This window comes from Hipposideros armiger, unplaced genomic scaffold (assembly GCF_001890085.2).
Source record: "Hipposideros armiger isolate ML-2016 unplaced genomic scaffold, ASM189008v1 scaffold_235, whole genome shotgun sequence".
Taxonomy (NCBI): domain Eukaryota; kingdom Metazoa; phylum Chordata; class Mammalia; order Chiroptera; family Hipposideridae; genus Hipposideros; species Hipposideros armiger.
The window spans coordinates 807,061-834,119 of NW_017731585.1; the positions used below are offsets into that span (position 1 = coordinate 807,061).

The following is a 27,059-nucleotide window of genomic DNA, read 5'->3' on the forward strand; positions in this document are numbered from 1 at the left end:
CATAGGCTGCAGCCCCTGCTGCAGTGGGTTGCCATGGGCTACCGTATGTAGCCAGCAGCCAACATGAGCGGCCAGCAGCCACAGTGAGCAGCAGTCCAGAAGCCGGTGACTGATCTGCCTCGCCCGGGAAAGAGCACAATGACGGTGTCATCTTGGGCCAGTGAAGCAACGTCCTCCACAACTAGACTGAAGAACAAAAAAAACCAACAGCAACTTGTCTGTTCCCCTTCCCCCAATTCCCCAATAAAAATCTTTAAAAAAAAATGTGCACTCCTATGTTTATTGCAGTGCTATTCACAATAGCCAAGACGTGGAAACAACCTAAATGCCCATCGGTAGATGACTGGATTAAGAAACTGTGGTATATTTATACAATGGAGATTATATAAAATAGAGCTATAAAGAAGAAGGAAATCTTACCATATTCAACGATAAGGGTGGACCTAGAGAACATTATGCTAAGTGAAATAAGTCAGGTGGAGAAAGACAAATACCATTTGATCTCACTTATATGTGGGATCTAAAGAACTGAATAAATGTTCACAATAAACAAAAATAGTCTCAGAGATATAGAGGAAAAACTGATGGTTGCTACATGGGAGGGGGGTGGGGATTAGGAAGAACGGGAGGGGATTAGAAAGCACAAATTGGTAACTACAGTATTGCCACAGGGATATGAAAGACAGTTTGGGGAATATAATCAATAATGTTGTAAAGATTTTGTAGGGTGTCAGATGGGCACTTGTCTTATTAGGGAGACTACTTCATTGATGGTGTAGATGCCTGACCACTGTACTGTACACCTGAAGCTCAATAATATTGTATGTGAACTATAATTTAATATCTATATATATCTATCTATCTATCTATCTATATCTATCTATCTATAGATAGATAGATAGATAGATATAGATAGATAGATAGATAGATAGATAGATAGATAGATAGATAGATAGATAGTCACGGGATGTGGAGTACAGCATAGGGAATAGTCAATGGAATTGTAAGAGCTACATACGATGTCAGAGGGGCAAGAAATCGGAGGAGGGGTTATCACTTTGTGAGGGGTGTAAATATTACAATGTTTTGAGCAACTTAAAGTAATTTAAAAAATCTGGGGAAAAATGTATTTTATGTAACTTTCTTAATAAAGAAACACTAGGGGCCGGCCGAGTGGCGCGACGGTTAAGAACTCGCTTGGGATGCCAGAGGGCCCCGGTTCGGATCCCACATATGAGGGCCAGTGACACTGCCCTCCACAGATAAGATGCTGAACAACAGCTCAACCTGGAGCTGGGCTGCCGGGAGTCGCCGGCGACGGCGTGGGCTGCAGCCCCTGTGGCAGTGGGTTGCCATGGGCTACCATGTGTAGCCAGCAGCCAGCGTGAGCAGCCAGCAGCCGCAGTGAGCGGCCGTTCAGAAGCCGGCGACTGATCTGCCTCGCCAGAGAAGAGCGCAATGATGGTGCCAACTTGGGCCAGTGAAGCAACGTCCTCCACAAGTAGACTGAAGAACAAAACAACAGCAACTTGTCTGTTCCCCTTCCCCCAATTCCCCAGCACTGTTCCTATCCCCCAAATTCCCCAATAAAAATCTTTAAAAAATATATATATATATAGAAACACTAACACTCTTCAGGTTAGTACTTGACTGGTATGTCTTTTTCAATCCTTTTACTTTCAACATTTTGGGGTCCTTATATTTCAGATTAGGTCTATTTTAAACAGCATTTCATATGGGCATTTTTTAAAAAGCATTCTATCAGTTGTCTTTCAGTTAGAGAACTTTATCCATTTTACATTATTGGAATTACTGATATATTTCAGTTTTTATTATCTTACTTTTGTGCTTTCTAATTGTGCTACTTTAACTACCTGACTCTTATGTGTACTACTAATTCAGATAGAAAAGGATGAGGAACTTCTATCATTTGGAAATTACATAACTCTATTTCTAATCTCTAGTGATTACTCTGGAAATTTAAGTGATCATATTTAACAAAATAAAGTCTACAGCTAATCACATCTTTACCCTGCTCATAAACAATACTAAGAGCCTTAGCACTCTCATTACAAACTCCACCTTGACTTATGTCATTGTTACCAGGATTTTAAATCAATTTTTTCAAACCTTCATATATCACTGTTCTATTACATAAATCTTATTTAGATTCACTCATAAATGTGCCATTTTGATAACCATTCCATCTTACATCATCAACCTCCTTTAGGGATCATTTGCCTTCTAAGATATATCCTTCAGAAGTTCCTTTAGCAAGAAATTGTTAAGAAATTCAAGTTTGTTTTTTCTGGAAATGTCTTTATGTCCTCATCCTTGAAAAAAAGATAAATTCAGTTCTAGGTAGAGATTGTTATTTCTTTTAGCACTGTGAAAATAATATTCCATTGTCTACTGGTTTTTATTACTGTGGTTAAAAAGTTAATTGTCGGGCGGCCGGTTAGGTCAGGTGGTTAGAGCACAGGCTCATAACACCAAGGTTGCCGGTTCGATTCCCACATGGGCCTGTGAGCTGCACCCTCCACAACTAGATTGAAGACATCGGCTTGACTTGGAGCTGATGGGTACTGGAAAAACACAGTCCCAATAAAGTTTTTTTCGTTTTTAAAAAGAGTCAATTGTCATGCCCAGATCTTGGTTTCTAATACCATACTCCAATAAAAGGAACCAGGGCTCCTCAAAGAAATGGCTGATTCTGACAGGACAGGAAATACACAAGATGATTCTAGAACATCTTGAGTATACTGCTTGACTAGAGCATCTGGCAGTACCAGAAAGTAGGTGGGAAAACAAAACAAAACAACAACTAACATCACAGTTCTGGGGTTTGAGAAACAAATAATTTATCTCTGAGCTAACTTCCCATCTTCCCACTGTGCCTAGGTACCAGATTTTCTCTCCTTTCCCCTTTGCCTCAAGCTATGGGGTCATCAGAGACTGGGAGATGCTTTTGGAAGAAACATCTGCCTACTACCTGTTCTTGAAGATTCTATTTCTCATCTCAGGCCTCTTATTGTTTCCATTATAGTAATACAAATTGAAACAGACACTGGAAAACATATTTAAAAAAATTTTTACTCAGAATTTATGTGTTCTGTTTTAGGAAGGGTTTCTACCATATGGCCAGAATCAGAAGTTCATTCAATTCTCATTTGAACACGTTATACTTGAACTCGTCACATCAATAATTCATTTGCTCAATTTTTTTTTCTTCCTGTTTCTTCTACACCACACGTGAATTTTTTAGAGTTCCAGGCTGCTATAAGACGCAAAGACAATTGTACATATGAATACTATATTTACCATAAGTATTCTATTTACTCTGACCACCTGCAACTATTGGGTTGTCAGAAAAGTCATGATGCATTTTTGCAACGAAAAACAGAAAAATTACGTCATGACTTTTCCGACAACCCCATAAATTAGTGATTAATAATAAATTAAAATTTTTTTAATTCCCCTAAGTATGGAAATAAAAGTACATTTCTAAATAATCAGGGGTCAAAGATGACATAAGAAACCATAATGGAAATTTAAAAGCTACTAGGACTTTCGAAACACAATAACAAGAAAACAGGTTCATAAAAAAGTGGGCAAAGATTGAATAGACACTTCACCGAAAGAGACATACAGATGACCAATAAGCAAATAAAAAAATGCTCAATATCATTAGTCATTACAGAGACTCAAATTAAAACCACAAAGAGATATCACTGTATCTATTAGAATGGCAAGAAAGAAAGAAGAACAAAAGTCACATGAGGTGAGGATGCAGAGAAACTAGAACTTTTAGACATTTCTTACAGGAATCAAAATGGAACAGCTATTCTGATAAATGGTTTGGCCATTTCTTAATAAACTAAATATACCTTTACTACACAATTCAACAATTCTACTCCTAAGTATCTGTCCAAGTGAAATGAAAACCTGTGCTCCCATAAAAAACTGTACAGAAGGCCAGCCAAGTGGCACGTTGTTTAAGAGTTCACTTGGGAAGTCAGCTCTGAGCAGCAGGGCCCTGGTTCGGATCCCACATGACAGCCAGTGACACTGTGCCCTCTAGAGCTAAGATGGTGAACAACAGCTCGACCTGGAGCTGGGCTGCTGTGAATCGCTGGAGATGGTGTAGGCTGCAGTGGGGCTGGCCGGTAGCAGGCTTGATCTTTCGTGAGCTGCCAGGAGCCACCGTGAGCAGCCGTCCAATGGCCAGCGAGCGACTGCCTCTCCCAGAAAGAGCGCAATGATAATACCAACATGGGCCAGTGTAGTGACGTCCTCCACAACTAGACTGAAGAACAAAAGGACAGCAACTTGTCTGTTCTCCTTCCCTGATCCCCCAACACTGTTCCCCTCCCTCAATTCCACCAATAAAATCTTTAAAAAATAAAAAAAAAATTTGTACAGGAAAATTTATAATGGCTTTATCCATAATCACCAAAAACTAAAAACAATCCAAATGTCCTTCAACTTGGGAATAAATAAGTGTGTACAATAGAATACTACTCAACCCTAAACAGAATGAGCTATTGATATATGTCATAATATGGATATATTCCAAATGAATTATGTATTATGCATAAGTGAATGAAAGCAGACTCAAAAAGCTACGTACTGTGTGATTCCATTTGTATGCAATTCTGGAAAGAGCAAAATTATAGGGACAGAAACAGGTGAGTGCCAGGAGCTAGGTTTACAGGAAGAGGTTGACCACAAAGGCACAGGAGAATTTTGATGGGCAATCATGGAACTGTTCTATATCTTGATTATGGTAGTAGCAACATGACAGTAATGTTTGCCAATAATGACACAACTATATACTAGTTATAGGTTGAACTGTCTCCCAAAAAGTTCCTATGTTGAAGTCCTAACCCTGAGTACCTCAGCATTTGACCTTAGTTAGAAATAGGGTCCTTACAGATATAATCAAGTTAAAATGAGGTCATTAGATAGGGCCATAATCTAATAATGACTGGTGTCCTTATAAAAAGGGGAAAATTGAGAGACAGACACACACATACACAGGGAGGCCATCATGTGAGGAGATCGGAGGTGATGCTTCTATAAGCCAAGGAATAAGAAAGACTGACAGCAAACCACCAAAAGCTAGGCAAAAGACATGGTTCAGAGTTTCTCTTAAGAGCTCTCAGAAGGAACCAACAATGCCAAAACCTTGATCTTGGATTTCTAACCTCTAGCACCGTGAGATAATAAATTCCTGTTCTTTAAGCCACTCAGTTTGTAGTACTTTGCTTTGGTAGCCCTAGCAAACTAATACAATACTAAAAATGGTAAATTTTACAATATGTGAATTATACCGTCATAAAAAAATGGAGATAGTTTATTAGACTTAGAGAGAAATGAAAATATGTTCAGTATTATTAGCCAGAATATTAGGAACGTGTATAAACTACAAAAAGTGATCAAATCTATCTAATCCTATATATTTCTATGGTTGCAGTCCCTGACTATTATAATTTTTTAAATGATAAAATAAATATTTTTGGCAAAACACACACTTAGAATTTAATGACAATTAAATTCAACTTAAAAACTTGTAGGATATAGTTAACACAGTTCTTGAAAGGAAATATTAAATCATAAATGGTCACATTAAAAACAAAGTTGAGGATTCCAGTTTCAGTTACATGTAAAGAGCTCATAAGTTGCCACCCCCAATCTTACAACAAAAAAGCTGAACGAACTGAAAACCAACAACTTTTCTTGGAGCCATCAGTAAATGAGGTAGGAGGGCAAATCACCAGCCCAAAATCTCATCTACAGAGACAGGCAAACCCAGAGAGGTACAGCCAAGATCTGCTTACATGAAGCAGAAACAGAGACTCTAGAAACATAAACTGAAAGGAACACTTCAATGGTCACCTTGATGATCTGGTGCAGGCTGCAGATGAACAAGCATGAGATTGGGGGCCACAGTCTTAGGGGAGCTCCCATACCTTCCAGAGTTTTATCACTAGAAACAACATCAGGTTTTCATTGTAAAGAATCAAGAAAGATCCCCTCGTAGCTCAGCAGAGGGAGGGGAAACATAAACATTATGAAAAATCCCACATTCTCTACAATGAAGGCCTATCACTTTACCAGAGTCAGAGCCCACCTGGGGGAAGGGCATTTCACTGACTCCAGATCCTTCTAGTTTTCCTATCTTACTTAAGTGATTATGGGGTAAGGGAAGGGGAGAAGCTAAGAAATACCTTGATGGTCACAGCCCAGGGACACAGGCCCACGAAAAGACTGAGATTTAATCAAAGATTATAGGTGGTTTCCTTTCCCCCAATATTTCACAACCACACTAACAGGGTTCTAGTATAACAACAGTAGATTATAGGCGAAAGAGCTACAAGACACAGACTTGTTCTAAGGAATGGTTCTTAGGAAAACCCAAAGACAACACGGGAGACAAAACAAGGAAACTAGGGGAATTTGAAGCCTCTGGCACTTACAGCTACAATAATCATTAAACACAGCCCAACTCCTAGCCAGTTTAATATAAAAGCTCACATTAAAGGCCAATTTACCTCAGTTACCATTAACTAACACAGGACATCCAGCTTTCACCAAAAAATTATAAGGCATGCTACAAGACAAGAAAAAATGCAATCTCAAGAGACAAAACAAACATCAGAACCAAACTCATATATGACAGAGATTTTGAAATTATCAGACAGGGAAATTAAAATAACTATGATTAATATGCTAAGAAATTTAATAAAAAAGTAGATGAGATAAAAAAAAACTGGATGGGTAATATAGGCACAGAGACTGAAACTATAAGAAAGGATAAGAAGTAGATACTATAGATAAAAAACACTAACAAAAATTAAAAATGCCTTTGATAGGTTTGCTCATTAGCAGACTGGATATGGCAAGAAAAGAATCAGTGAGCTTAAAGAAATGTCAATACAAACTTCCCAAATTGAAATGTACAGAGAAAAAAGAAAGAAAAAAAGCAGAACATCTAAGAACTGTAGGAAATTTTCAAAAGGTGTTACTGGAATACTAGAAGAAAGAGAAAATGCAACAAAAGAAAGATTTTAAGTAATAACGGCCCAGAATTTTTCAAAATTAATGAGATACACCAAAGCACAGATTGGGAAGAGCTCAGAGAACACCAAACTGGGTAAAATGTAAAAATCTCCACCTAGGCATATTATATCAAACTGCAGAAAAGCAAAGACAAACAGAAAATCTTTAAAGAAGCCAGAGGGAAAAAAACACATGGATAATAATTACAGGGAACTTCTCACCAGAAATCCTGTAAGCAAGAAGAGAGTGAAGTAAAATATAAAGTGTTGAAAGAAAAATACCACCAACCTAGAATTCTATACCCTATGAAATTATCCTTCAAAAGTGAAGGAGAAATAGACTTTCTCAGATAAACAAAATTGAGGAAATTTGTTGCCAGTACACCTGCCTTGGAAGAAATGTTAAAAGAAATTCTTCAGAGAGAAGGAAAGCATGTCAAACTCAGACCTACATAGAAAAAGATCATCAAAGAAGGAATAAATAAAGGTAAAATAAAAACTTTGATTAGTTTTCTGACTCTTAATTGATCTAACAGATAACAGTCTGTTCAAAATAATAGTAATAACAATGTATAGATGACTATGACTTATAAATGAAATGAATGATAGCAATGATACAGGGAGAAGAGAAAGGAATTAGGAATATTTAGTTATTATAAGGTAATTGCAATACCTGTGAAGAGGTATAAGTTGAAAGAGTACTTGGATTGGCTATAAAAGTATATTGCGAACTGTAGCACCCCCCCCCCAAAAAAAAAGTTTAAAAAGTATAACTGATGTTAGGAAAGGAGAGAAAAATAGAACCATATAAAATGAACAATTAAAACCATAAAAGGCAGAAAAGAGTGGAAAACAAAAATAGGAACAAAGCTTAAAAAAAATGGAAACAAACAACAAGGGCAACAAATAGAAAACTAACAAATATGGTTGTTACTAATCCAACTATATGAATAATCATTTTAAACATAAATTGCCTAAATAAAACAATGAATAGACAGAGATCATCAAACTGGATAAAAAATAAGACCCAACCATATGTTGTCTATAAGAAATCAACTTATAAAGATACATATAAATTGAAAGTATAGTCATCCCTCAGTATCTGCAGGGGACTAGTTCCAGGACCCCCCACAGATATCAAAATCTGTGGATGCTCAAGTCCCTTATATAAAATGGCATAAAACAATATGTACAGCCATCCCTCCACATCCACAGATTTCCAACCACAGATTGAAAATATTATTTTAGATCCAAGGTTGGTTGAATCAGTCAATGCAAAACCCACAGATATGGAGGGCCAACTGAATAGGAATGGATACAATTTTATTTGTCAATTATACCTCAAGAAAGCTGGGGGGAAAAAGGTAAAGGGGCGAAGAAAGATATGTCAGGCTAACAGTAACCAAAAGAAAGCTGGAGTAGCTAAATTAATTGTAGACAGGGCAGATTTCAGAGCAAGGAAAGTTATCAGGGGCATTACATAATAATAAAGAAGTCAATTCTCCAAGGAAACATAACAATCCATAATTTGTATGGATATCATCAGCTATAGAAACTTATAAATTATATTATAATGAATAAGGTAGTATTATATTGGTATAGGTAGAGCTAGATAAAGATCAGATGATCAAGAGAGCTATCTACGTAAAAATGTAATATATGACAGATAAGAAATTAGTGAGAAAAGACTAATAAAATCCAATAAGTGGTTTTAGATAACCAATTATCTATATAGTGAAAAAAAATGGATCCCTATTTGATACTGTATCAGTCAGAATAAAGTAGGTTTTATGCTGAACCTACCCCAAACCACTCTAAAACATAAGTAGCTTAAAACAAAGACTTCCTTCTTGCTCAAGTTACACGTGCACTGCATGTCAGCCGGGGGTTCTGATCACTATAGCCACTCAGGGGCACAAGCTAATAGATTTCCTATTCATAGCTCATTGGCCAGAACTAATAATAGGGACCAACCTACGCATTAGAGAGCCAGGAAAACAATCCTATCCCACGCAGAGAAGTCTTTATTAGGGAGCACTAATGCCAAGTACCGTAGATAGCCAGTCCATGGAATCCACTGCCCATGGAAATAAAGAACAAATGACAACAATCCCTTGCATTTCTTGGCACATTTTTTTTTCTTTCCAAATTCCACTGGATTGTTTTTCATATCCTCAGAGTAATATGTACTCTCCTTTGCAGTCTACTGCTCTAGGTAATGACAAGCTCCAAATAATTGGCCTTTTCTAGAATCTCAGAGGGCTAGATTATATCTCCTCCCACAGGCACAGCTCTTATATTCTCAGATACATACAGGACTGTCTCCACAGACTAACCATTTTCCCCTGATAAAGAACATGGATGCTCAGCTAAACACTTTACATTTATTAACTCATTTCATCCTAAGAACAACTCCTTTAGACAGATATTATTATTATTCACATTTAAAATGAGCAAAACCGAGGGAAAGCAAGGTTAAGTAATTTCCTCAGTAAGGAATCTGAAGTCAGTGCTCCTGTGCCTTCCAGGCCCACTGAAAGCCCCCTGGAGGTACCACTCCTTTCTCACTATAGCCTCATCATTCCTCATCCAACACACTTCTTCAACCCTTCCTCCACAGTCCCCTCCATCTACCCTTCTATCTCCCACTAGGCTCTAGTTCTGAACTTACCAAAGGCTGCCTAAAAGAAAAAACCATCTGGCAGAGCAACCATTTCCCCCAAGGATTAAACCAAGCAGTGTCACCTCTGCCTTACTATCCTCCCTACTCCATACCACTCTGTTTTGTACAGTTTTACCCACCACGTTATCCCCCCATGTTTTCTTGACAGGAAAAATGTCTTCCTTCCAGTACAAATAGAAGATCACCCAGGAAAGAATTAAAATTGATTTATCATGATGGATGCCCTCTTGAAGCCTGCTGAAGAATTGAATGACAGTCACTGTCCATGAGCTACAAGAAGTTACAAGAAAGATCTGAAACCATAAAACTCCTAGAAGAAAATATAGGAAGCAAATTTGCAGACATTACCCTTAGTAATATTTTTACTGATATATCAACCTGGGTAAGGAAAGTAAAAGAAAAAAAACAAACAAATGGGACTACATCAAACTCAAAAGTTTTTTCATAGCAAAGAAAACCATCAGTAATACAAAAAGGCATCCTACTGAATGGGAGAAGATATTTGCCAATGAGCAAAATTTATAAAAAACTCATTCAACTCAACACCAAAAAAACACAACCCAATTAAAAAATGGGCAGAGGACATGAAGAGACATTTCTCTAAAGAGGACATACGGATGGCCAACAGACATATGAAAAAATGTTCAACCTCACTGATCATTAGAGAAATGCAAATAAAAACCACAATGAGATACCACTTCACTCCAGTCAGAATGGCTATCATCAATAAATCAACAAACAACAAGTGCTGTTAAGGTTGTGGAGCAAAGGGAACCCTAGTGCACTGTTGGTGGGATTGCAGATCGGTGCAGCCACTATGGAAAACAGTACGGAGGTATCTCCAAAAACTGGAAATGGAACTACCTTATCACCCAGCAATTCCACTCCTGGGTATCTATCCAAAGAAATCCAAAAGGCTAATTCGAAAAAATATATGCATCCCTGTTTTATTGCAGTGCTATTCACAATAGCCACAACATGGAAACAACCGAAATGCCCATCAGTAGATGACTGAATTAAGGAACTGTGGTACGGGCCGGCCGAGTGGTGCGATGGTTAAGAACTGGCTTGGGACGCCAGAGGGCCCCAGTTCGGATCCCACATATGAGGGCCAGTGACACTGCCCTCCACAGCTAAGATGCTGAACAGCTCAACCTGGAGCTGGGCTGCCGTGAGTTGCCAGCGACGGCATAGGCTGCAGCCCCTGTGGCAGTGGGTTGCCATGGGCTACCATATGTAGCCAGCAGCCGCAGTGAGCAGCCGTCCAGAAATCGGCGACTGATCTGCCTTGCCCGGGAAGAGCACAATGATGGTGCCAACTTGGGCCAATGAAGCAACGTCCTCCACAACTAGACTGAAGAACAAAAGGACAGCAACTTGTCTGTTCCCCTTCCCCCAATTCCCCAGCGCTGTTCCCATCCCCCCAATTCCCCAATAAAAATCTTTAAAAAAAAAAAAAAGGAAAAGAAACTGTGGTACATTTACACAATGGAGTATTACTTGGCCATAAAGAAGAATGAAATCTTACCATTTGCAACAATATGGATGGACCTAGAGAACATTATGCTAAGTAAAATAAGTAAGGCAGAGAAAGACAAATACCACATGATCTCACTTATATGTGGAATCTAAAGAACTGAATAAATGAGCAAACTAAACAGAAATAGTCTCACAGATATAGAGCAAAAACATGGTTGCTAGATGGGAGGGGAGTGGGGATGAGGGAGAAAGCACAAATTGGTAGCCACAATATTGCCATTGGGATATGAAAGACAGTTTGGGGAATATAATCAATAATGTTGTAAAGATTTTATAGGGTCTCAGAAGGGCACTTGTGTTATTAGGGAGACCAGTTCATGGATGGTGTAGGTGCCTGACCACTGCAGTGTACACCTGAAGCTGAAGCTGAAGCTGAATAATACTGAATGTCAACTATAATTTTATATATATATATATATATATATATATATAAATATATATATATGGTCACAGGATGTGGAGTACAGCATAGGGAATAGAGTCAATGGCATTGTAATAGCTATATACGATGTCAGAAGGGTAGTAGACTGCAGGGGAGGTTATCACTTTGTGAGGGGTGTAAATGTCTAACTAGTATATTGTTTTGTACACTTAAAACTAATTTTAAAAAAAGTTACAAGAAAGTATGGAGAATGAGAGGAAAGGAAGGGGTGAGGGTTATAAGGATGAAGAATGGGCATAGGAATTAAGCTATTGATATTGGTAGGTGTTATGGACTGAACTGTGTCCCCCCAACAAATTTATATATTGAAATCCTAACTCCTAATGTGATAGTATTTAGAGATGGGGGCTCTGGGAGATAATTAGATGAAGTCATGAAGGTGAGACCTCAAGGTGGGATCAGTACCCTTATAAAAAGAAACACCAGAAAACTCATGTGTGTCCTCTCCTCTCCTCTCCTCTCCTCTCCTCTCCTCTCCTCTCCTCTCCTTTCTCTCTTCCTCTCCCTCTCCCCCCCACCCCCAATAACTATATTTGTTTTATAATTGTCTAACCTAGGATTCAACTATGTAATATCTACAAAGCCACTGCTTTACCCTCGTTCCACAGAGAACAAGAAGCCTCCATCTTGGTTCTGGTCTTAACTCTATCAGTAACTAAATACTTCCCTTGGACAAGTACCTAATCTTCTCTAAGCCCAAGTTTACTCTTCTGACATTAAGCAACCTAAACAGGGTGATCTCTAAAGTGATTTTGCTGTACAGAGATTATTCAAAATGTATGAAAGGAGGAAATAACACAAGAATTATTTAGAACACAGAAGGGTTTTATCTTCCTGTTCCTAAAAAGATATCACTACCCCATCATATAAATAAAAAAGCAGCACAAATCCAAAATAAACTATCAGACTCCATGTCTCACCAGGTCATTTGGGAAGACAAAACCTTTATGTGCCATTCCTGGATGTACTGACGTTGACATTGGACTCAGCTGGCCACTAACTTCAATATAGGTTAGTTACTGGAGAAGCAGCAAATACTCAGAAGGCCAGATACCAGCCAGGATCCTTGATTTACGAAGATAAAAATTCCAACCCTCCTCATCCTTCTACAATTCTGAACTTAACCTGGGCTGGAGAGCAATGCTAGTTACTACCTTTACAAGCAAGTTCCAGCTTGTTCGAAAAGCAAAGATCTATTTAGTGTTATATGGAACAATTTAATTTTCTAGTAAATACTAGATTTTAACAACTGTAAATGAGAAATACCACTTATTTCAGAAATCTGCTAAGTACAAAGAAAAAGACTAATTTTACACAAAGTAGTTTGTGACACTTCACAAATACACAAACCACAAAAGAGATGATGTACAATATTCAATATCCCTGCTATACTGAGGAAACTTCCAATATATGTAAATGTAAGCCAAAAACTCTTCTCAGAAAATCTCCACATTAAAGAAGGAAAAAGTATTCTTAAAGGGAACTCAATTACTACTGCTCATTAAAAGTAATTGTAAGATAGTTATGGCAGAATTTGCATGTCATCACAACCTGTTGAAAAATTATTTTAAAATACTATTTCATACCATTAACATGATGCCACGTATTTGCTTCAAAAGAATCTGGTGGAAGAGGAATGAGCTGGGGGGAATACAGGAATGGTAAAACAACAGCTCATGAATTGATAACTGTGGAAGCTGAGTAAAGGGATAATATTGGGGTTCATTATCCTATACTTTCTAATTCCGTGTATGTTTGACATTTTCTCCGTAGAAAAAGTTAAAGTTATTATACACTCTTGATGAACAACTTTAATCCTTATAGGCTAAAAATAAAGAAAGACTAGTACCTTCCAATCTTTGAATTTTTGCTTTCACAGAAATAACAGTTTCAAAGGGTGAAACTCTCAGCTCAAAACATGTTCCAGTCAATGTTTCAATGAAGAGCTCCATGGTGTCATAGAAAGGAAGTTTGTAGTACAGCAGTCCCACGTTATCTTCATTGAAGAATGGAGGCTCTTTTCTGTTATCCATTACTTTGACTTTTCTAATTCCTCTGGAATATGTTGTAGGCAACTGTATTCCAATTCTAGCCAAATCAGCTTTGAACATTGGTAATATGTATCATTGTTCATGTTTTCAGTTTTGTCCCTAAAAAACAAGAATAATTTTTTAACAAGTCTACCTGAAAGTCTCATTCCTTCATAAACATTTTCTGAAAAACCCTGGTCATATCAATCTTCCATACAGCCCCAGAATTCATTTTAGTGCTTAATATGCTAATTCTGAACTTTTGACATTTGTCTCTGAAATCACTTCCCACCTCTATTAGACTGCAAGGTTAAGGACAGGTGTGTTTGTGATAATTTTCTGTATCTTATTAGAGTTCAACACAGTTACTTATATAGAGCACATGCTCAATAAATATTTTGGGTTTTGGTAATGATATTTAAATCAACAAACTCCACACATAGGTATATGCTAGCAAGACTTTAAAAAATATATGCACATCCTTTTCTAAAACATGCAAATTATGTTTTCTAACCCATACAAAGCATAACCTTATAGCCATTGTACATTTGAATCACACTGAATAAAAGGAAAAGCACCATCTTAAAAGGTTCCTTAAAAATAGGACTCACTAAATAATCAATGAGCATTTGGGTTTCCAGAGGTTATCTATCAGTATGGCACTGAGATGGTTAATGTTGGTAACAGACATTAGACATAATCTGTACACACAAACATATAAGAGGCAAACACAACCGACAGAAGTACTAAGATAAATTACAAGTACATAATTAGAAAAATAGGAATACTCAAATTGATAAATTGCTATTTATCAGTGAAAACTGTGTAAATGGGGCTGTCTTAAATTTAAACTAGAGGACAGATCATACACATTTTCCTGGAGAGGGAGGTAAATTGTAACAGTTTTAATGAGGTACATATCATAGAATTCATCCATTTAAAGTATAAATTTTACTGTGTTTTAGTATGTTCACAGAATTGTACCACCATCACCATAATCATTTTTAGACATTTTTATCACCTCAAAAAAAAAAAGCAAAAACCTGTACCCAAATTCTCCCTTTCCCTCTCAGCCCCAGGCAACTACTAATCTACTTTCTGTCTATAATTTTGCCTATTCTGGACATTTCACATAAATAGAATCATACAATATGTAATATTTTGTAACAGGCTTCTTTCCTTAGCATAATGTTTTCAAAGTTCATCCACGTTCTAGAATGTATCAGTACTTTTTTATTGCTAAATAAATGTTGTTTATCCAGTCATCAGTTGGACATTTTGGATTGCTTCCCATTTATGACTATTATGAATAAAGCTACGAAAACATTCAATTCCAGTTTCTGTGCGGACATGTTTTCTTTTCTCTGCCATGTATATCTAGGAGTGGAAGAGTGGAATTACTAGGTTATGTGGTAACTCCACATTTAGCAATTTGTGGAATTACAGGAGTATTTTCAAAAGTGGTCTGAACCACTTTTACATTCCTATCAACAATGAATGAGGGTGTTGATTTCTCTACATCCTTGCCAATATTTTTTATTGTCTTTTTTATTAAAGTCATCCTGGTGGGTGTGAAGTGGTATCTCATTGTGGTTGTGACTTGCCTTTCTCTAATGACTAAAAATGTTGAGCATCTTTTCAAATGTTCATTGGCCATTTGTATACCTTCTTTACAGAAATAGCTATTTAGAAAGTCTATTCAGATCCTTTGTCCACTTTTAATTGGGTTGTCTTTATATTATTGAGTTATAAGGATTTTTTTATGTTTTATAGATATAAGCCTCTTAACAGATAGGATTCACAAATATTTTCTACAATTTTAAGGGTTGTCTTTTTAACTTTCTTGATGGTGTCCTTGCAAACACAAGTTTTTAATTTTAATGAAGTCCAATTTGGCTATTCTTCTTTTGTTCCTTGTGTTTTTTGTGTTATATTTTAAAATCTCTGCCTAATTCAAAGTAATAAAAATTTACAACTGACCCTTGAACACACAGGTTTGAACTATACAGGTCCACTTACATGCAGATTTTTTTTCAATGAATATATTGAAAAAATTTTTTGAGATCTGTGACAATTTGAAAAAATTCACAGATGAACCACGTAGCCTAAAAATATTGAAAAAAATAAAAAGTTAGGTGTGTCATATATGCAAAAAATATGTGTAGATACTAGCTTATTTTATCATGTGCTACCATAAAATATATACAAATTATAAAAAGTTAAAATTTATCAAAATTTGAGCACAAAAACACAGACCATACTTGGTGCCATTCAGTTGAGAGAAATGTAAAAAAACATAAATATGTAATATTAATTCAAAACTGCATAAAATTAACTGTAGTACATACTGAAAAACTGATAATTTCGAAGTCACCTCCTATGGCTATTGCAGTGAGCATGTGTTGTGAGAATCTGGTTAAAACGCCATGTATGATGCTAATTATCTCCACATAAGCAGTTTGTCGCTCCGGTAAATTGTGTATTGCAGTGACAAGTGATCTCTCAAGGTTCTCAAGTATTTTTCATTGTGTTTACGGTAACACCATAAACCTTGAGTAACACCATGAAACCCATACGAAGTGCCACTAGTGGTGCTGGAAGCACTCCCAACAAGGAGAGAAGTCATGACATTAGAAGAAAAACTTGAATTGCTTGGTATGTACTGTAGATTGAGGTCTGCAGCTGTGATAGCCCACCATTTCAAGATAAATGAATCCAGCATAAGGACCATGTAAAAAAAATAGAAGGAAATTTGTGAACCCATTGCTGCAACATCACCAGCAGGCATAAAAACCTTGTACTTTTTGCAAAATACCTTTTTATCTTGTATTTAAAATGCAGCTTTAATGTGGGTGCAAGACTGCTGTAAGAAAGGCCTACCTATAGACTCTAATATGATTTGAGAAAAAGCAAAGTCATGTGACAACTCAAGGCAAGAGGAAGGTGAAGGATCTGAAACTGGAGAATTTAATGGCAATAAAGGATGGTTTGATAATTCTCTAAAGAGATTTGGCTTAGAAAATGTCAAAATACCAGGAGAATCAGCTTCTGCTAAGAAGCAGCAGACCAGTTCAGACGCACCATGAAGAAAATCATTGAGGAGAAAACATGTCTGCTTCTCGGGTTTTTAATGCAAATGAATGTGTCCTATTCTGTTTGTTTTTGTTTTTGTTTTAGCTGAGCCAACCTGCCACCTGTTGGCAGCTCAGGGGCAGCTCAGCTCAGGCCAGGAATTGAACCGCTGGTGCTCAGAGCTCAAACTCTCGATTGAGCTCTTAACCAACTGAGCCACTCAGCCAGCCAAATGTGTCCTATTCTGGAAAGAAAAAATGTCACAGGGACATTAATTAGTTAAGGAAGAAAAGCGAACACTAGGATTTAAGGCAGGAAGGGGTGGGATAACTCTACTGTTCTGTGCAAATGCAGTCGGGTTTATGATCGGGACTGGCCTGATCTATAAGGCTGCTCACCCCCTGAGCCTTGAAGGGAAAGATAACACCAGCTGCCAGTGTCTTGGTTGTACAACAAGATGGCCGGGACGATGAGAACCCTTTTTCTGGACTGGTTCCATCAATGGTTTGTCCCTGACATCAGGAAACACCTTGCCAATAAGGGACTGTCTTTTAAAGTTGTTCTGATTTTGAACAATTCCCCTGGTCACCCAGGACCCCATGAGTTCAACACCGAAGGCACCAAAGTGGACTACTTCCCCAAAACACATCATCTCTAATTCAGCCTCTAGATCAGGGGGTCATAAGGACCTTTAAAGCTCATTACACATCATACTCAATGGTAAAGGGTGTCCATGCTACGGAAGAGAACCCTGACAGAAATAACATCATGAAAGTCTGGAAGGATTACACCACTGAAGATGCCATCACTGTTATAGAAAAAGCTGTGAAATTAATCAAGCCCAAAACAATAAATTCCTGCTGGAAAAAATTGTTCAGATGCTGTGCATGCCTTCAGGAGAGCCAGACAGGGAAATCATAAAAGGGATTGTGGATATGGCAAAAAAAAGGGAGGACGGGGGGCGGTGGGGGGGGGTAGGTGGTAGGTGTGTGTGTGTAAAGGGTTTCAAGATATGGATCTTGGAGAAATTCAAGAGCTAATGGACACCACACCAAAGGAATTAACAGAAGACAACTTGGTGGGGATGACTGCTTCTGAACCAGTGCTGGAAGACGTAAAAGACGCAGTGCCGGAAAACGAACTGACGTAAGGCAACCTGGACGAAGGGTTCCGATTACTCAAGACTGCTTTTGACTTACTTTACGACATGGACCCTTCTATGATACAGGCACTGATACTAAAGCAAATGGTGGAAGGACTGGAAACATATAAAAACATTTTTAGAGAAATGGAAAAGAAAAAGTCAGGCAGTAATTACAATATAGTTCCATAAAAGTTACACCGAGTGTGCCTGCCTCTCCTGCCTCCCCTTCCATCTCCTCCACCTTTTCTGCCTCTGTTCCCGGAGACAGCAAGACCAACCCCTCCTGTTCGTCTTCCTCATTGTGAAGATGACAGAGGACGAAAATGATGGTGCTCCACTTCCAATTAATGAGTGAAAATCATCATGCCATAGTTACTAAGTTTATTTGTTGTGCATGTGTGTGAGCTTCTTTGTGAGAAAATCTAGTAACTGTATGGCAAGAACTATATAGGACATTTTTTGTCATCATAATCACCGGCTAAGTATTCATTGTGTAGAACACTGTGTGCAAGACTTATATGGAAGTGGATAGCCTATCCTTACATAGGCATAAGGTGAGTGGTATTTAATATAAAATTAATAATGTTAGTTTTCTTACTGCTTTTCAAAGAATTTCATTACAGTACAGTATGCTTCTCTTTCACATAATTGGAGAAACTGTGTATGAGCCTATCATCACAGATAAGTGGTTTTTAAAAAAAAAGTAACAATGTTTCCAATACTACCTTATGAATAAGACTATAATACTATATGCCATAAAAATGTTTTGCCCTCAGAAACTAGGCTGCCATGAAGCAATGGTATCAATTACTCTAAGCTACCGTAAAGCATATTGCCACTTCTTCATTATCAATGCATGAATTGTTATAATCTGTAAATAAATATGAATTTATTTTTCACATCTTTTCACTTTTGTATCTAGTGTTGTAATACATATAACATCTATAGTGTTTTGTATCATATAAGACAATATTGATGTATTGACAAATTATCTTATAAACAGATAACATAAACTTACAGTATTGATAAATACACTGCAGTACTTTAAATGTATTTCCTCTTTATGATTTTCATTATAACATTTTCTCGTTTATTGTAAGAATACAATATATAATACATACAACCTGCAAAATAGGTGTCAATTGGCTGTTTATGTTATCAATCAGGCTACCAGTCAACAACAGTTAAGTTTTGGGGGAGTCAAAAGTTATATGTGGATTTTCAACAGCAACAGGGGTTGGCACACCTAGCCCCTGCGTTATTGAAAGGTCAAATATACTTGTATGTATTTTTCTAAGAATTGTATAGTTTTGGCTCTTACATTTAGGTCTATAGTCCATTTTGAATTTATTTTTGTGGATGGTGTGAAACATAGGGTCCAGCTTTATTCTTTTGCAAGTAAATAATCAGTTGTCCCAGTACCACTTGTTGGAAAGACTGTTCTTTCTCTATAACCATCTTGGCACCCTCGTTGAAAACCAAATGACCATAAATGTAAGAGTTTACTTCTGTGGTCCCTCAATTCTATCCATTGGTCTATACTTACGCCAGTACCACTGTCTTTTTAATTGTGTAGTAAGTTCTGAAATCAGGCAGTGTGAGTCCTCTAATTTGTTCTTTCAAGATTGTTGGCTATTCTGGGTCCCTTGAATCTCCATATGAATTTTAGGATCAGCTTGTTTATTTTGCAAAGATAACAGTTTGGATTTTGATAAGGATTGGGCTGAGTGGGCAGATCAATTTGTAGAGTATTACCACCTTGACAATATTAAGTCTTCTAATCCATGAACATGTGATGTCTTTCAGTTTACTCATAACTTCTTTGAAGGCTTTCAACAATGTTTTTTGTTTTGCTTTGTTTTTAAGATTTTTGGGGGGAATTGGGGGAGGGGAACAGCGTTGGGGAATCGGGGAAGGGGAACAGACAAGTTGCTGTCCTTTTTGTTCTTCAGTCTAGTTGTGGAGGACGTCACTTCACTGGTCCATGTTGGTATTATCATTGCACTCTTCCCGGATGAGGCAGTCACTCGCCGGCCATTGGTCGGCTGCTCATGGCAGCTCACACCGGCTGCCGGTCACTCATGCTGGCTGCCAACCACTCACGGTAGCTCACAGCAGCCCACTGCAGCAGGGGCTGCAGCCTACACTGTCGCCAGCAATTCACGGCAGCCTACCTCCAGGTCAAGCTGTTGTTCACCATCTTAGCTGTAGAGGGTGCAACGTCACTGGCCCTCATGTGGGATCCGAACCTGGGCCCTGCTGCTCAGAGCTGGCATCCCAAGCCAACTCTTAACCAACACGCCATTCGGCCGGCCCAACAATGTTTTGTTTTTAAAGTACAAGTTTTGCATTAAAAAAAAATGTATTCCTAAGAATTTTATTCTTTTTGATGCTATTTAAATGAAATTGTTGTCTTAGTTTCATTCTCAGATCGTTCATTGCTGAGTGTATAAAAATATAATTGATTTTAATATATTGATCTTGTACACTGCAGCCTTGTTGAACACATTTATTCTAGTTTTTTTAGTGGATCCCTTAGGATTTTCTACATACAAGATCATGTGATCTGCAAATAGATTTGCACTTCTTCCTTTCCAATCTGGAGGCTCTTTATTTCTTTTTCTTACTAACTGCCCTGCCTAGAATCTCCAATACAAGGCTGAACAGAAGTGGTGAGAGCAGACATTCTTGTCTTGTTCCTAATTGTGGGAGGATTTCCTAACTTCACCATAATGTATGATTTTAGCTGTGGGGTTTTCATAATCTTTATCAGGTTGAATATGTTCTCTTCTATTCCTACTTTGTTTAGGTGTTTGGTTTTTTAATCATGAAGGGTGTTGGATTTTGTCAAATGCTTTTCTTTCCAGAGTCTATTGAGATGATACTGTCAATTTTGTCTTATTCTATTAATATTTGCCCTAATCCCACCAACAGTGCACGAGGGCTCTCTTTTCTCCACATCCTCGCCAGCACTTATTATTTGTTTATTGATGATAGCCATTCTGACAGAGTGAGGTGGTATCTCATTGTGGTTTGTATTTGTATTTCCCTGATGATTAGTGATAGTGAGCATCTTTTCATATGTTTGTTGGCCATTTGTATGTCCTCTTTGGAGAAATGTCTATTCAGGTCCTCTGCCCATTTTTCAATTGGATTGTTAGGTGGTTTTTTTTTGGTGTTAAGTTGTATGAGTGCCTTACATGGTTTGGATATTAACACCTTATCAGATGTATCATTTGCAAATATTTTCTCCCACTCAGTAGGTTGTCTTTTCATTTTGTTGATGGTTTCTTTCAATGTGAAAAAACTTTAGTTTGATGTAGTCTAGAGATGGGTAAACTTTTGAATGTACTGCAGAATGGGTAAAGCCTTAGAGTGGAAGAAGGATATCAGTAAATAAGTCTAAGTAAAGAGAAAATGAACACTAAGGACATAAAAGAGTAAAGTAGAAAAATGGGTGATAAATTTTTTACCTTTTTTTTTTGCCAAAGGATATATCACTGAAGTTACTATAATTTCATAGCAGTGTGTTTAAAGGAAGATTTACTTTTAAAAGACTGTGTTTTGATTAATAACCTACATCTCCATTCTAGAAGCATGATATTCCATAAGCATCTGAAGTCTTGACCTTAGACAGACACCTGAAATCCACCATATCCAAAACTAATCATCTTCCATACAAACCTCCTTCTTGTCCTACAGTCTCCCTCTAGATCAATATCACCATTAATACAGTGACTCAAGCTAGAAATCTTGAATCATTTTAGATTTTTCCTCTATCCCTAAGATATATAGAAGTGACCAATCCTGACAGTACAACTTCTTAATATTTCTATAATCTGTCACCTTCTCCAACCACAATGATTAAGACTTAGTTCAGGCCTTCATTAGCTCTCAACCGAGCAATTTTGATAGCCTAGCTATAAACCTTGATCCTGCACTTCACTCTTCCAATCCATTCTCTATGATGCCAACAGTTATCTTTTTTTATTTTAAGGCAGTTTAACGAACACTGGATTAGGGTATCATATCACATAGTTCAGAAATTATTTTACTCTCAATTAACTATGTTTAAGCAAGGGGAGAGGTCAAAGTTCTAAAATTAATTTATATTTCACTTCAGAATGCACTGCTGTGAAACCAGCTATTCAAAGTAAATGACAGACATGACTCTGAGTTAGTCTAAAGCCTGATTCCCCCCCCCGCTTTTAAATAGACTATTTTTTACAGCAGTTTAGGCTCAGAGCAAAACTGAACAGACAGTAGAGTTCCCATACACTCCCTGCCCTCATACACACACAACTTCCCTACCGCCAACATGCTGCACCAGAGCCGTGTATCTGTTCCAATCGATGAACCTACAGTGACGTATCATTATCCCCCAAAATCCATACTTTATGTTACGGGTCACTCCTGGTGTTGCACATTCTGTGGGTTTTCACAAATGTGTAATGTCATGTAATGTCATATACCATTAGAATATCACACAGAATAGGTGCAATGCCCTAAGATTCCTCTGTGCTCTGCCTATTCATTCCCCACCCCCACCCAACTCCTTGGCAACCATTGATCTTTTTACCATCCCCATAGTTTTGTCTTTTCCAGACTTTCAAATACTTGGAATCATATAGTATGTAGCATTTTCAGGTTTACTTTTCATATAGTAATATGCATTTAAATTTCCTCCATGTCTTTTCATGGAGTGAGAGCTCATTTCTTTGTAATACTAAATAATATTCTATTGTTTGAATGTACTACAGATTATTTATACATTCACGTACTGAAGGACATATCTTGGTTGCTTCCAAGGTTTGGCAACAATGAATAAAGCTGCTATGAATATCTGTGTGCAGGTTTCTGTGCAAAAATGAGTTTTCAACTCTTTTGGGTAAATAACAAGGAGAGCAACTGCTGGATCTTGTGGGAAGAGTATATTTAGTTTTGTAAGAACTGCTGAAGTGTCTTACAAAGTGGCCGCCAGCAACTGAGTGACAGTTCCTGTTGTACCCTTGCCAGCATCTGATGACATCAGTGTTCTGGATTTGGGCCATTCTAATAGGCATGTAGCGGTATCTGTTTTAACTTTCATTTCCTTAATCACTCATGATGTGAAGCACAGTTAGCTTTTTAAAATGTATAGCTGATCATGTTATTTCTTAGTTCAAGGCCCTACAATGGCTTCCTACTATCTATAGAATAAAATTCAGACTCCTTAGAAAAGGTCCTCAGATCATGCGTCTCACCTTCCAGCCTCTTTTTATTTATACACACGCCTCATCCCACCCTGCAACACCTGTAGTACCTCTGTCCTCTAATTATTTGCACCTGCAGCTTTGGAACACATCAGCTCCTACATCGGCCCTCCTGCTTTCCTCTGCTCACTGCCAGCACCACACTTGGCTACCTGACAAGCACCTAATCACTTTTCAAGATTCAGCTCAAATAGCAACTATCCCACAAAGCCTTTCATGGTTACTTTCCTTTGCACCCCCCTACCGCCATCACATACTGCAGCTATTACAATGAATTTCATTTTTACATGGCCTTCTTATTCTACTAAACTGTGAGTTACTTAAGGGAGGGACCACATCTGACTTACCGCCCATCACCTGGCACAGTGTTTTGTACATATTGGTCCTCATTAAAGGTTTGTTCATGAAAGAGTAAGTAAATATTCATTTTCTCAATTGATCCTTAGAACAAAGCTGATATAGATAAGCTATTATCCCTGTTTTAGAGATGAAGGAATGTTTGGTTATGCTCCAAAAGTTTTTTTGGAGGGATGTTGGTTTCCCATGGGAATCATGTTATGCTTCACTCCAAACTAAGTCCAACAAAGTTTACCCAACTCATAACATACATACATATACAGGGATTTCTGCTACCACATGAACCTTATAATACTAATTGGAAGTATAATTAATTAATTAGGAAGCTGAATTGCATTGTGGAAACTGCTAATGGTCCTAAAAAGATGGCATCACAGGAAGAAAAGTTGTTGCTGGCAGCACAGCTGCTCTGAGTGCTGTTATACTACTTACCAAAATAATGAGCAATAAATATAATAATACAAAGTACCATGCTAATAATACTGCTATTGATAGTAGTAAAAGGCCACTGCGCTTAAATAAAAGCCAAATAAATGGCTGTATTGCTCAGGTTTTGGTTTTTTTTATATCTTTAACACATTAAAATGCATGTAGGAAAAATGACTTTGTATGAGCTAACCTCTGACACTCCCCACACCCATCCCGCCTCACTGAAACAACTGCTTTTACAGTGTAATTTTGTAATTTTGGATAACATGTGGATTCTTAAGAATGTACTTATCATGTTATATCAAATAAGAATGTACTACAGAATAATCAGTATCTGCTCTCCCAAAGCCAACAGTGCTCCTACCCACATAGCAGCAGCTCTAGCAACAGAAGTCAGGGGTCAGGAATGCCAAAATAACCATTAAAAAAATAAAGATGTGGGTGACAAGTGCCTGACCAAGGAATTTGGACACAGAAAATCTAAGGAGCATACCACAATACTCTTCCACAGCAATATCCTAAATATAATAAACAAGCTGGAGGTGGGAGAAGGTAACAAAGACAGATTTCCAAGTCCTTCATCTATAATAAGAATGGGTAAACCATGGGCTAAAAGAAAAACAGCAACCTAGCACAGCACTAACTGTGAACACCCACCATAAGTTTGAGCTCTAATCAATGGGTAACTTCCACCATCTGAAAACAAGCAAGGTTGGTAACCAAATTCAAAACTGAAATGTATACCTCAAGGGAATAGTTATGCTTCTCAGCAGTAGAAATCACTGTAACAGAGGACAAAATGCAGCCAGTAAATCTTGTTAAACTGACTGGAGGACAAGATGATGGTAGAGAGAGGCAAATGAAAGCTCAGCGGACCAAAGATTAGCTAATATTAAAAGCAGGGACCATGGACAGTTTCCAAAAGTGCTGTGGGGTCATGCTCGATGTAGAATAGTATGAAACCCTATGATGGTGGAAAGCAGGGGCACTTAAGACTCAAAGACAGGATGGGAAATGATGCAAGAACAAGAACAGCCAAAAAGTAGAAGAGGAATAGTAAAGGAAGACTAAGAAAAAAAGTACTTAAAGGATTTTTTTCTTTTTTGCATATGAAAATGTATTACTACTGTGTTTTCACCATTAAAACTTATGATCTCCATCGTTCCTTCTTGCCTTTGTATAAGACCAAAAGACAGCTACTGGGTACTTTGACAACCTTACTGCGCACTAAGACATGTCATCAACAGCATGACCTTTGCAACCAAATCCAGCAACCAGAACTTCATTTCCCTCAATAAAATTGAAACAACCATCACTGGCTACAAAGGAGGTGATTTTTTTGCCATTCTTGATTAGCTGGACTCTGACACACAAGATGGCAGAATCTGGCTGTTTGGCTTCAACCCAACTTTTTCCAGCACCATTCCCTTTGCATGGGAAGCGCCTCCAAAAGGGTTGGCCTTCAGGGCTGTGCCCAAATGGGCTTTCTTGTACTGTTTATCATGCCACTTCTGATTTCCTCGGTGGCTCCGGAGCTTCCTGGCAGTGATACTTGCCCATCCAGCCGGGACCAGAGGCCCGAGCAAAAGCAAATTATTTTACCAATAATTTAAAAAACATACTTAGCTATTAAGAGTAATGGCATCAAAACAGATTTCTAAATCTACTCCCAAAACATTTCTCTCCTTTCTTCTGAAAAAGTTCTAAAACACAACCACCAAAGATGAAAGGGAAGTTAAAGACAGGTAAAGCAATAATAGCTCTCGGAATCAGTAGTTTCAGTAACTTAGGATCAGCTTTATCCTGCATTGTAAGGAATATTAGCTACATAAGAGCAATTACCTTCTAAACTTTTCCCACAACCTAAAGATATCCAGAACAATATGCAGCAATTTAAAATAGTGACTATTAATGAACTGTTTTTACTAATGTGTGAAAATGCCCCTAAGTTTTAATTAAAAGCTACAGAAATTATATTATCACACCGTGCAAATGTACCCTCGACTCTCCTTCGGAGCCAATGTCTACTCGAGCCATCAATGTACAGGCACCTGAAGGCCACTGCGCAGCCCGTGCTCCTCCAAGAGAAATGCCATCTCCGCAGACGCAGGGGCCTGACCTGGAGGACAGCGATCAGGCTCCGCGTCGGAATCGGCGACTCAGAGAGCAGCGCCCATCCGGCGGGGAGTGTTCCGCTCGCGGAGTGACGGAGAATGGAGGCTGTGTCCTCAGCGAAGACAGCCCGCCGCACCGGTCTCGGTGCAACCGCGGCGAGCACAGCGAGGGGCGGCGGAGGGGGCGCGGTCCGGCTGCCCGGCGCCCAGAGGCCTGCGCTCCTCTCTGGCCCGCGGCGGCAGCGCGGCTCCGCTCAGCGACCCGCCCCGGGCGCCCACCCCATCCGGCGCGCTCGCCCTCACCGGCTGTCTGGACGGCTCGCTCGCTCGCTAGTCCGCAGGCCTACAACGACGCGCAGTTCCGCGGGGGACGCCGCGGCTTGTACTGGCGAGGAGCTCTCCGCGGCAGTGCCCCGCCCCTTTGTGACACCGCGCGCCAATCGCTCGCCGCCGCTCACGTCGCGGTTGCCGGGGCGCCGGAGCTTTCTTTTCGTTCGGCGGTAGCGTCGGTTAGGAGTGTCCCGGATGTTGATCCTTTATTATTAACAGTGGACACCTGACTAGGGCCCAGGTGGGCAAGCTGGAGACGAGCCGCCCAGCCTTGCAGGGAACCGAGGGGTTGGCCTGTGGCCCCACGAGGGTGCGAACAGCACCTTTCCTGAGACCTACATAACCTAGGGCGCTCTTATGGGTACCCCACATGCGGGGGTAAGGAAGGTCCCAGGCAGGCCAGTAGATGTGTGCTCCTAGTGAGATAGCAAAAATTATAGGTAGTCAGGGAATTGCCACGGTGGAGGGAATCAGGGCGGAAACCATAACAGAGCCAGAGGAAATAATTGTATTAGCTGACAGATAGGTTTAAGTCACAGGATCCGCCAGAGTGACAAGCCCAGGTGGGGGAGGAGGGAGGCCTTTTTCCAAATAAGGGGTCCTCAG

At 38.7% G+C, this 27,059-nt stretch overlaps 1 protein-coding gene and 1 pseudogene across 4 annotated transcripts in view; both read right to left on the minus strand.

Annotated features, from left to right (window-relative positions):
• ZFAND4 (zinc finger AN1-type containing 4) overlaps positions 1–26,523 on the minus strand; it is a 121,416-nt gene extending 94,893 nt beyond the window's left edge. Inside the window, exons 1-2 of one of the 4 annotated variants that reach the window (XM_019655036.1) lie at positions 26,427–26,520; positions 13,575–13,875 (exon numbers count right to left, since the gene is read on the minus strand). In XM_019655036.1, the coding sequence (XP_019510581.1) occupies positions 13,575–13,836 (262 nt within the window). In that variant the 5' untranslated portion in view covers positions 13,837–13,875; positions 26,427–26,520. Of the gene's footprint in view, positions 1–13,574; positions 13,876–26,426 lie in introns of all 4 variants that reach the window. The other 3 variants (XM_019655037.1, XM_019655038.1, XM_019655039.1) reach the window with 3 other exon arrangements.
• Positions 25,157–25,818, minus strand: LOC109389478 (40S ribosomal protein S23 pseudogene; annotated as a pseudogene).
• Positions 26,524–27,059: the final 536 nt, after the last annotated feature.